General features: G+C 40.9%; 1 protein-coding gene across 1 annotated transcript in view; it reads right to left on the bottom strand.

Annotated features, from left to right (window-relative positions):
* Positions 1–8,066, bottom strand: part of LOC306638411 (uncharacterized protein) — a gene marked incomplete at both ends in the record, with an annotated part of 32,318 nt that extends 24,252 nt beyond the window's left edge. The window contains 3 exon segments of the mRNA XM_079101704.1: positions 2,694–2,905; positions 7,121–7,152; positions 7,155–8,066. Of these exon segments, the coding sequence (XP_078957830.1) occupies positions 2,694–2,905; positions 7,121–7,152; positions 7,155–8,066 (1,156 nt within the window).
* Positions 8,067–12,996: the final 4,930 nt, after the last annotated feature.

The raw sequence follows: 12,996 nt of genomic DNA on the forward strand, positions 1-12,996 counted from the left end.
TGCAGCTCTTTCCAGACATTCTCTAAGTGAAACTGACCCAGAAAGAGGGAAAGTGAAGATCGGAGGGAGTGGACTACATTCTCACCTAAGCATGGGCACATGAGGGACCTCCATGAATCCGACTCCAGTCTCTTGGTTCTCAGATTGATGCCCATGTTCCAAACCTAGATCTGGCTCAGATCCTCCCCACAACCCAGGCGGGTGAACAGGCATCCAGTGAATGCACTGAACCCTAAATGAGGGTGCACCACTGGCACCAGCTTGCACAGCCTCCACCAGCAGCTCTGGTAAAGGGAGGTGCTGGGCTGGACAGCACATCAGCTGAGAGGTCCAGAAAGTCTTGCCAGGTCTGCAACATGAGCCACCAGGCTTCTAGCAGGCACTTTGAGATGTCCCTGCTGCTATGGTCCTCTCCCACAGTGGTCTCAGCAGGCCTTTCTGGGGTCCAGGAAACCCCAATGTGTTGGGTCGAGTCCCTCCTCTCACACCTGCTTCTTGTCCTGGCTTTGGAAAAGCCCAGACTATAATGCCTTGTCCCCTGGCTGACTGAGCAGTTGTCCAGAGCACATAAGCAGAGGTAATTTTAAAGGTAAAAGACTCACTTCTCAACTGCTTCGACTTTGGGGTTATACTTCCAAAGTCAGACATAACGTTATGTCACAGTCATGCCCAGGACGTCCTCTCTCCAGACTCTTCTCTGGCCTCTGGGTGTGATGGACACACTATGTGTCCTTTACCAGCTGCTTCTTCTCCCTGCCTACACTCTCTGGGAGTTACAGGTTCAGAAGGGTTAGTCAAAGAGGCCTTAACTTTGGTGCCATATGTGTGCAATTTCTTTTTGCATACTTGTTTTCTGCAATGGTTTAGTTTGACTTGTTTAATTGTCCTTTTGTCACTAGCGTAGCATAGAAGCCAGAATAAATTGATGTGGTCCTTAGGAAAAGCTGTACCTGCCACCATCCAGAAAGCTCAGAGTAGAGAGTTAGGGGCATGGAGGAGTGCTGGACTCACAGTGCACTCTTCTCCCACTTTAAGTCCTCCAGACTGCAAGAGACCCTGCTCCAGTTCCCTCTTGCTCCCCTCCCCTCCCCTCCTGGTTTAGTTTTCTGTTTTCAGAGAGGGGACCTAGGATGCTGTTCCTGATTTCTGTGAGCAGCAATTTGGTCTTTCCCAGCAGGAGAGGTAGAGGGGAGCTAACTAGGGAAAGAAATTGATCAAATTATGTTGTGTGCATGTCTGAAAAGTATATAACCAATACTGTTGTTCATGACATCGACACATATACAAATTACATTTGTTTAGCATATTAAAGTATTGTGGTATATTCATTAGATTTGTTATATATCCCACACAACCACATTTCTATTAAATAAATTTGTCATTAGTATTGTTCTTTTTCATTTTATTTATATATTTTTATGTTTTCATTGAAGCATTAAAATTACACATAATAGTGAGATTCACTGTGACACACTCATACATGCACACAACATAATATGCTCAATTTCTTTCCCTAGTTAACTCCCCTCTGCCTCTCTTGCTCCCTTGCCCTGGATCTCCTTCCTCTATTCTACTTGTCTCCCTTCTATTTTCATGGGATCCCTTTCTCTTCCTTTTTTTTCTCTCTCTTTAACTTCTGTATGTGAGAGAAAAAATTCAAACCTTGACTTTCTGAGTCTGGCTTATTTCAATTAGCATGATATTCTCCAGTTCTATCCATTTGGAAATGACATGCTATGAGTATTTTTCTAACAACAGCAGCAACAAAAACACTCCAAATAGAGAAGGCTACATGATAAATTCAACCAAATGTTTAAGAAAAATGAAATACAAATTCAGCACAACTGTTTGAGAATATAAAAGACAACAGTTCCATTCCCAAATCATTTTATGAGGCCAGAATTTTCCTCATGCCAAAGCCAGTTAAAGACATTTCAAGAAACAAAAATCACATGCCAATAGTCCTCATGAACTTTATCACAAAAACATTAAGATATTTGGAAACAGAACCCAACAATAGATCAGAAAGTTAATATATTAACCCCACATCATGACCACTGGAGTTTACTTTGGGAATGCATGGCTGGATCAACAATCAGAACCTACACAATGTATTCTAAATTATCAACAGACTAGAGATATCAATAAATTCATAAAAACCACATGACAAAATTCAACTATCTACAGTGGTGTACTGAATAAAGAATAGACATATTGCATGAGTTGAAAATAACAGAATCCAACTATAGAAAACACTGATTTTGTCAACTTGTTTTGACAGGTTTGTAAAGACTGATCTATGGGGGAAAAAATTCTTTCAAACATTTGCTAGAATGGTTTAAGAAAAACTGCATGCAACAATGAATGGATATAACATGTACTTACAGAAATGAATTCTAAATGGCTAAGACACATAAACATAAGACTAAAATTATGCAGGTTTGAGAATACAGTGTAGAAAATCACAGTGACACTATTAGCATCTGAAGATATTTTGAGTATGACCCCAAAATATAACCCATCATACTCTAACAAACTAAAACACAATCCTTTACGTCCTTTCATCTAGATTCATTCATCTGGCAGCCCTCCCCTGGAGGGTTGTAGCTATGCTCTCATTTACTCAAAATAATAATTGTCTTAGGGGAAAACCTGCAAGGTAGGAACATTCTAGAAACCTCAATCTTTGTTACTTTCTGTGTCCATGTCTGTCCAATGCTCTGCATTCGAATGTGGCAATGTGTCCATGAAGGTCCAGGTGACTGAGTTCTCTTCACTGCCACGTTGAGGTGTCACTATGCAGATGGCTTTCCGGTTGTGCTCAGCAAGGCCTGAGGCTGCAAGTGGTGACTCATGCTGCTCCTGTCCACACTGGTCAGCAGCATGCTTGACCCTCACCAGAGACCTAGAACTTACAGACACAGGGACCCCAGACCTGGAATGGACCAGGGATGTGCTTCTGTGATTTCCCATCTCTGCTGTTCAGAAGCTCAGTCTTCTGGAGACAACTCACGGGATGCAGCATGGGAAGTGAAGGGAAGGCCGAGCAGTAGGATGCTCCCATCTCAACCTGAGCTGCCAGCAGAGTCTCAATTCTTCTAACACTTGTGACCCATGAGGCGCTTCATTTCATTTTGTTTGGAAATTGGGCTCCCTGTTAAAAAGAGGTTCGAATGTGTCTGGTCATTACATTTCCTTCATTTGGGTCAAGAAAAATAATGCAAACCTGAGAAGCAGCTTGTATACAGTGTGTCAGAAATCATTGCCTCCCAGATTTATTTCACTGAGGTCACAACATTAGAATCCCAGTTGGTGCCTCAGAAACGGCCGCAGAGTCAGAAAAGTATAAACCAGAACTCACAAGGTCCAGGCTGGGACCACAGGGATGAGAAGGTTTCTGCAACACAGCGAGGATACCCAGAGTTGGGGTGTCAGTCCATCATCTCCTGCATTGTCCGCTCCGCTCCTATGACGACCATTTCCTCAAGAGGAACTCAAAAGCTTCTTGTAACTAATGCCTTTCATCTGACCTCACCAGCAGGAGAAACCTCCTTGGAGGGAACGGGGTCTGTTCTTTGTCCACACATGAGTACTTGGTGATAGTGTGGTATCAGGGCACCAATATCTCTATGCACTTGCATGTTTGCTACTGATTACTATTTCAGCAAGGTATGTATTCCTATTTCCGTTTAACAGAGGACAGAATTGAAGACTTGAGAAGAGAAATAACTTGCCTAAAAAGTCACCAGATAAAATCTAATCTGTTCAGCAATTTGAAAGGCAAGTTCATTTATCTCTAGGATATATTTTATCTCCCCACTTAATATAGTTATCAGATTTACATTATGTTGTAGGGAAAGAGTTGGTCTTGCACTCCTGAGAGGAACTTTTATGAAGCAAAGTTGATATTTCTGTGCTACTTTCTGAGCAGGTTCAAGGAGATTGCTGCTATGGGCATTTTAAATACCTGGAAAATGCAATTACCTAATGTTCCTTGGGCTGATTTTATACATATGCTGGAAACTTGAAAATTGCTGGGAGAGATTTTTAAATGTCCTCAAGATAAATTTGTGAGGTAATGCATATATTAATTAGCTTGTCTTAGTAGCTCCACTATGTACACGTGTATCAAAATATCACTTTGCATGACATAAACACATGAGATTTTTATTTTTCAGTTGAAAAAAATCAATAAAGACTATTGCAAAAAATCAGTAACAGCTTCAGAGCTGGAAAAAGTCTTTCCTGAGGAGGATCCTTGAATCCCACAATGTTACTACCAAGGAAAGTCAAGGTACTGTGGTCTGCCTTGGGCACAGATCTCATGATCTTGGACATAGGCCCATGCTTAGGGTGTGGTAGGGGTTCAGGTATTTTTCAACATTTTTGTTGTGAAATATATGTATTTATTTATTGTCTAAATTTTATTAAACTTGTATTCCAAATGCACATAAAATAAAAACAAATATAATACAATTTATATAATAAATATCCAGGCAATCACTATCAAACCACAATAAATGAAATACTTTCTCTCTCCAGAAGTTCCTAGGTGGTACTCTCCCTCCCTACAAAACCTGCCTTTGCTGCTGTGTGTTTTCAGTAGTTAAAGGTTTTTCATCTATGTATATGTCTCTCTAACAATATAACCTTTCTTTCTTTCTCTCTCTCTCTATATGTACACGAGGGTGCACGCACACACACTCACACACACACACACACACACACACACACCAATTATTTCCACTTATTTTCTGTAATAAGTGTTTCTCTCTTACATGAAGGAAGCCTGAAGACAGACAGTCCCTGGCTCACATGATGGAAAATAAAATATCCTATCTATCTGTCTTCTGCCATTGACAGTATTGATTTCATCTGCAAAGTCACCTTCTGATCCACAATGACAACCTGGGGTCCAGCCGTCACAGGCACACTCCAAGCCAAAAGAATAAAAATACAAAGGCTAGCAGAGTTTTGTGGGGTTACAACAATTCTTTAGGAAGTTTTGTGACCCATATCCTGGTGCTCAAAGGCAAGTTTCTCCAGTGAACCTAACTAGGTCATTGGAAACCCAGGGTTACCAGTTATGTGTATCTTTGATTTTTAAAAGATAATGCCAAACTCTTTTCCAAAGTTGTTAAACAAGCTAATTTTATTCTTTTTTTCATATCAGGTATTTTAATTTCTGCCAATTCAAATGAGATGTTTTGGGCTCAAATATGAATTTTCCTGATTACTAATGAGAATAAGCATCTCTTCATAGATTTAATCATGTTTGGATATACTCTATCTGGGTCAACAGGATTTCCTATTCTGAATTTCTTTGCATTTTCAGCTTCATAATGGCCATGAAAATTTTGTATTAGCCTAACACAGGTCAGATGTTTATTTCTGAATCAATCAACTACAGGCTGTGCAACGGTTCAAGCAAAAGGATTCGCACCTCATAAAACTGATGGTGGATGGGTTTGTCGAGCACAAAACAATAAGTTCAATGAAAGAGACATCCTTTGGTCATCTTTGAATATGAGATGTGCAAATGAATGCACCTCTTCCCAGTTAAGCATACAAGTTTGTTTAATTACTTGTGTAAAGATCGAGTCATTCATTCTCCTCAGTTAAATGCCTTTCACCATCTTTGGTTCATACTATTCTTCACTTTTTACAATGGCTGTGGGACTGTCATAAATGCCCAGAGTTGACATCAAAAAGTGAAGAAAATGGAAAAGAAGAGAAAAATCTAAATTGAATACTAGATTTATTCTAGGAGATTTCTTATTCATCAGCTGATTTCATTTTTACAGTGTCTTCTTGGATTCGGAATTGTTATACTTGTTTTAGACCTGAGAAGTCAAATCATGTCCCCAAAGTCTCACAATGAATTGGAAGGACATTAGAGCCAAGGATTTAGGATTTAGTTTGAAGTCTGACTCCACAGCTTGTCCACGACTATACTCTTAAATAATTTTGAATCCTGGGAAAGCGTTTACTTAATTTAAAAAAATGGGAATTTTATATTTAGTCCTGTCTCCCCTTCTTGCCTTATAGAATTTCCATAAAACTCAAATGGAACCATGCATGTCACATGACAATTCCTTCAAAGCCATCATTGAGAGCTCATGTGATCTGGACATTGGACTTAGAAATGAAGGAAACAGACTGTGTTCTCAAGGGTTTTACAGTCTGATGCAGGAGTTATGGTAATTTCCCCTCTCACCAGATCTTTGCTAGGGAAGGTGATGTGTAGTTTAACTGTTGTCTGTATCCCTCTTTGCTCTCCAACATTATCGACCCTCACAATAGAATACTTAACGAATGAGAACTGTTCATGAAGTAGGCAATGGGGTGAAGAAAGGCATCACGCTGTGTCTTTTAGAAGCTAGAGCTGGACCTTGTGGACACCCAGTGGCACTATGACCAGTGTCACTAAGTGGCTCAGTTCTTCCTGAGATATCAGCATATCACTGAGGCAGGAACCACAAAGCCTAGTTCCAGTTGAGGTACCAGCTGGCAAGGCCATTTGTAAATTCCACTCCATCCTAAGCAGGAAGGAAGACACTCTAAGGGACAAGACACTCTAAGGGTGAAGAAGGAGGAGGCCTATATCTCAAAGATGTCCTTCCCTGGGCCAGTTAGAGTCTCAGTTCTATTTTATATAGTTCTCATAATTACAGTGATCATCCACTTACATATTAAAAGGAGAAAAGAAGACCAATTAGCACAACTCACAGGAGTCCCCAGATGTCATCTTTGAGAAGAAGGACATGGTAATGTTGATAGGAGCCCAAAGGAGAAGGAAAGAGTGGCAAGAACTGGGTTGGTGAAATAAACTCAAGACACCTTGGACTTCAGGATTTCTAGGTTGAGACATCAGAGAGTGGTAGGATTGATAAGTGACAAAAAAATGGGCTGGAAGTGGGAGAGGGGAGGAGAAGGAGGTTCCATGGAGTTGCTGGCTAAACCTTCACAGCTTTCGTAGTTTTGCTCATGTGCCTGGTGGACCTGGTCTGCCTTCTCTCCATTCATGCATATAGGATGCATATAGTGCTGGTGCCTATTAGGATATGTTGCTATGGAAACAAAATTGACAAGGGTAAGAAGTCCTCTCATTTGTGTCTACCTGCTCTGAGACACCTGGAATCTACTGGTGACCTGACCTTTTTGATGGCAGCTTTCACATCCTTGTTCCTCAGGCTGTAGATCAGAGGGTTCAGCATGGGGATGACCACAGTGTAGAAGACAGACACCACCTTGTCTTCCTCCAGTGATTTGCCTGAGCCACTTCGTATATACATGAAGATGAGGGTCCCAAAGAAAAGGGCCACAGCGGTGAGGTGAGAGGCACATGTGGAGAAAGTCTTGGCCCTGCCACCTGAAGACTTCACCCTCAAAACGGCCTTGATGATGCGCAGGTAGGAAATGAGGATGGCCAAGGCATTGGCCAAAATCACAAAGTTGCCAAAGAGGACAATGATGGTCTCAGTGTTCATTGTGTCACCGCAGGCAAGCTTCAGCAGGGGCGGGAGATCACAGAAGAAGAAGTTGATCTGGTTGTCCTCACATAAAGAGAGGGAGAAGGTGCATGTGGTTCTCAGGATGGCCCCAGACATCCCACAGACATAGGCTCCCAGCACCAAACTCCAGCAGATTCTGGGATTCATGGCCACTGTGTACAGCAGTGGGTTGCTAATAGCAACATAGCGGTCATAGGCCATTGCTGCCAGCAGGAAACACTCTGTACTTGCACAGATGGTGAAGAAGAAGAACTGGGCAGCACAGCGACCATAGGAGATGACCATTTTGCCTGTGGCCAATGTGGCCAGGATCTGAGGGGTGATGACCGAGCTGTAGCAGGCATCTATCAGGGAGAGGTGGCTCAAGAAGAAATACATTGGGGTGTGGAGATGGCCATCTACTTGGATGAGAACCACCATCCCCAGATTCCCCAGAAGGGTGACAAGATAGAAACTGAGAAAGAGCAGGAAGAGGGGCGTCTCCAGGTTCGGATGACCAGTAAAGCCTGTGAGAATGAACTCAGCTACTCTGGTGAGGTTATTCTTGGCCATGGGTTCAAGGTGGACTGTTGGTCTGAGGATGAGAATGAAGTAAAAAAAAATTCTTAGAATCAAAGAACAGAATCACTTTCTCCATAGTAGAAGCTGAGTTTATATCTCTGAATTTACATACTGAGTTGTTTTTCAGAAATCCTGAACCCGGCTGATTCTCCTTGAGCTTCTCCTGCACTGTATAAAGCTGAACCCTCAATTGGTGCTTCTGATTCAGATTAATTCTGCTTCTTACTGGAGATTTCTGTAAACATAAAAGACACATGATTCTCAGGTTTTGAAGAGAAAAAGACAACACCTATCCTATCCCACATGGGACTGGACACCCCATGTGGTCATCTAGTTGCTACATGAGCCTCCATCTGCAGACAGCTCCACTTATAATTCTGTTTGGACCTGGATTCTCCCTCTCAGTACCTTCCACCCACTGACCTTAGTTTCTTCCCTTCCAGACACACAACAATTTTAATCCCTTCTTACCATGAAATCTGTTCAGAAGGTAGAATATGATGACATGGTAAATAAGTTGATCTAATTTTCTTTTTACTATATCATTTTTCAAGCAGGCAATCAAAATTTGCCTGGTCAGTTAGTATTAGTTCATATCTAAAAGTTTTTCTCCACCTTAATCTTTACCACTCCAGCACAGGTACAGGAAGTAGAGTAAATTATAGGGAAATCTTTTGTCTAAGCTCTGCTTTCTGTTGTCAACCCCCCATAAAACTATATTTTATAAAGTTTACCTACAACACATAAATCCAGACAGATTAGAGCTGTAGGCTTAGAAACTATTACTCCAATCTTACTTGCAAATTTTATATAAGAGTTGAAATCCCATGCTGGACACGGTCCCAAGCGATGACAAATTCTGATGGCAAAGGCCCTGTTTCACCTTCTGGTGTTCATGTGAACCTTCTTTCAAAGTCAGTATTTCCCCAGGGTTTCTAGGGTGATAGTGTCATCTTTATTACCTGGTACAACAATCCAGTTGGATTTTTTTTCATTTGGGATTAAAACTAATCTAAGGTAGTTCAAGAATTTTGCTCAGATAAATGAATGTAGCTGACCAATTTTAGGTTTCCTTCTTACTAAGCAAACCCATGGGTATCTAAAGTGCTTTGGAGGTGGTTTTGTGGGAGAAATGCTGCATCCCCAGAGGTTTTTGCTGGATCGTGAATCAGCAGCTGGGACACCCCAGGGCCCCTGGGAAAAGCCAGCCCTGTCAGGGAGAATGCACTTCAGCCAGAGCTCATTATCCATCTTCTCCACACATCCTAGAGGAGAAAAGCAAAGCTTTGGGGATTTCAGGGCAACTCCTAGGCCTTGTTAGTCTTAAAGCTCAACTGCAGCTTCTGCAGGGAAAAAAGGTTCTTTTCATTACTGTCCTCATGTTTTCCTGTCCTGCAGTGAGTGCTCTCAGGACCGGAACTCGGATGTGGACCTTTGGTGGAATTCTCTTTACATTGCACCCGTCCTTGGTCCTGCTGTCAAGTCCCATCGCAGGGGCTGAAGCTGGCTGCACTATCTGCTCAGTGTTTTATGAGGAAGAACGATTATTGATCGGGAGGGAATACATGCAGGATTCCCACCCAGTTGGCATCTCCTCTGGGGAACTTGTTAGCTCACCTTCCTTGAAGACTCATTTCCAGGAGTCCTGTGTCCACTCTCCCTGGCTATTCCAGTTCGTGGTGTTGATCCTGCAGAATTCTTGCCTCTACACTTCCATGCACTTCTCTTTAGTCACTTGCCTCGGAGGGGGTCTTTTGTCAGTCCTCAGTGGTCACTCCCAAGTCCTGACTGGGTTCCTCAGAGGAGACAAAGTCTTCCTCATCATGCAGGTGCTGCTCAGATGATCTCTCGAAACTTTCAGCACGTGGAAAAAGTCCTGCTGGCTCTGGTGGCCTGTGAGCACCATGCCGCAAGGTGCCAACCCCTTCATTGATCCCCATCGTGACTACAGCTCTGTGCACTTGGACATCCGTGGGCTGCCACCTCTGTACCCTAGACCACACACACAGAAAATCATAAAAACCAGGAGAATAGATGTCAGTCATTAACTGTGAAATGTGTAAGAGTATGCTCTTTTTTTAACCTGGGAAATCACTTCATACTTACTGATTTTACCTATAACTAAAATGTCTTTAACTGTTCACATAGAATAAGACGTGACAATAACTATCATGAATCAGCACCACGCACCACGTGTTCATTGTCCCGTTTTTACCTTCAAAATACTGTATAAAAATCTATCGCAACCATGTGAATGTGTTCAATAACACTGAGCAGTACACTCAAAATGGTTTAAGTGGTAAGTTTTGATTGTGTTGATCTTCCCATTATCAAAATAAACAAATGAAACACACAAACATTTGATTTCAATTCATAACAACTCAGCTTTTTGACACAGGGAAGTTCTGAGGGTCAGATATCCAAAACCAGTATCGCTGAGCTGAAATCAAAGCAGAGGGCTGTGCTCCTTCCAGAAGCTTCCGGGGGGCATTGGTCCTTGTCACCTTCACCTCAAGGTGGCTGCCTGCACTCCTTAGCGCTGAATCCCAGCTATCTCCACTGCTTTCTCTGCTTTGTCTTTCTTCAACTTCCCTTTTCCTCTCTCTTTTAAAAATGATATAAAATTCTCAAAACATAGGATTTACTCTCTTTGAATGTACAATGCGATGACATTTAGAACCTTCACAGGTTCTGAGGTGCAGCTATCTCTATCTGTTGGATTCCCAAATCTCCCATTACCAGCGCAGCATACACAAAATTATACATTTAAACCCATTAGGACGTAACTCTCTTGCCTCCTGCCCTCTGTCCAAGGTGATCAGTAACCTGCTTTTGTATAGATTCACCCATTCTGAGCAATTTGTGTAAAAAACAATCATCAAATAGGTGACATTTTTATCTGACTAATGTCATTTGTTGTTTCCATGGCTCGTCACCATTGTACCATCTGTTGGCACTTTATTTCCTTTATGACTGAATAATATTCCATTGCATGGAAATACCCCTTTGTTTATTCATTACGCAGATGATTGGACTTGCTTATACTTTTCAGCAATTTGTGAATAGTCCTGCTATGAACACCCACTATGTACAAATATTTGTGTGCCTACTTTCAAACCTTTGAGGACGTTTTAGAGCCTAAGGGTTGAGTCATATGGTAATTTAACTTTTGAGGAACTGCCAAACTGTTTTCCACAGAAGCTACACCTTGTACACTCCTATCAGCAATACATGAGGGTTCTGATTTCTCCACATTGTTAACAACTTATGTGCCTCATTTTAAAATGAATCATCCTAGTAATAATAAAGTACTATTTCACTGAGGTTTTGATTTGAAGTTCCATAGCAATTAAGGATGTTTCATATTGGATATGTTTATATCTTCTCTTTCTTTCTTTCCCTCTTTCTTTCTTTCTCTCTTTCTTCTTTCTTTCTTTCTCTTTCTTTCTTCCTTTCCCTCTTTCTTTCTTTCTTTCTCTCTCTCTCTTTCTTACTTTCTTTCTTTCTCTCTCTCTCTCTTTCTCTCTTTCTCTCTTTCTCTCTCTCTCTCTCTCTTTCTTTCTTTCTTTCTTTTTTTGTGTGTGTTTGTTGTGTGCTGGGGGTTCTGGCATGTTAGACAGGTTCTTTTCCACTGAGCTCCATCCCCAGTTTGGCCATTTGTAGATATTCTTTAAAGAAATGTCTATCTAAGTCTTTTGCCCATTTGTAGTTGGGTTGCAAGTGTTTTTATTGTTACTTTGTGGAGGTTCTTTATATATTCTGCACATTAACACCTTCCCAGACATAAGATCTGTGAATAGTTTCGCTGATTTTTTTAGGCTGTCTTTGCAAAGCTTGATACCCACTAATGAATAAAAGTTTTAAATTTTGATGAAGTCCAAGTCGTCAGCATTTTTTTTATTTTTGTTCTTATACTTTTTAAAAATGTCCTATCAGTGTCTTGTAGTTATACGTACCAGTGAGACTCATTTTGACATATTCACAAATGCATATAACACGGCTTGCTCCACTTCACCCTCAGCACTTCCCTTCCCCATCCCTCCTCCAATCCCTCCCCTCTACTCTATTAGTCTTCCTTCTGTTTATTTCTTTTAAATTGGTAAATTATAGTTGTATATAAAATTAGAACAACATGTATCCCATTTGTTTACAATAAAATTAATTAAAAAATACGCATTGTGATATAACTATAAATGGACATAGAATGAACATAGAATCAACTTCATTCCCTAGTTCTTCCCCTTTTCCTCCCCTCCTTCCTCTATGATTTTTTGTATTCTCTATGATTTTTTGGCTTTGGGAACATAATTACCTGGGGGATTTTTTACATTTTTAAAAATTTGTTCTTTTTAGATATACATGACAGTCAAATGTATTTTAACATATCACACACATGTGGAGTATAGCTTATTCTAATCAGGATCCTAATCTTTTGGTTGTACATGCAGTGGAGTTACCCTGGTAGTGTATCTATATACAAGGATAGGAAAGTTATGTCCATTCAATCCTACTGTCCTTCCTATCCCCTCCCCCTCCCTTCTCTTTATTCCCTTTAGTCTAGTACAATGGACTTCTATTCTTCCCCTCCTCATCCTCCCTTGTTGTGAGTTCGCATCCACATATCAGAGAGAACATCTGGCCTTTGGTTTTGGAAACTGGCTTATTTCACTCAGCATGATATTCTCCATTTCCATTCATTTACTGGCAAATGGCATAATTTCATTCTTCTTTAAGGTTGAGTAATATTCCATGGTGTGTGTGTGTATATATATATATATATATATATATATATATCACATCTTCTTTATTAATTCATCTGTTGAAGGACACCCAGTTGATTCCATAGTTTAACTATTGTGAATTGAACAGCTGTGAACATTGATGTGGCTGCATCATGGTAGCACGCTGATTTTAAGTCCTT

The sequence above is a fragment of the Sciurus vulgaris genome (genome assembly GCF_902686455.1).
Source record: "Sciurus vulgaris genome assembly, chromosome: 11".
Taxonomy (NCBI): Eukaryota; Metazoa; Chordata; class Mammalia; order Rodentia; family Sciuridae; genus Sciurus; species Sciurus vulgaris.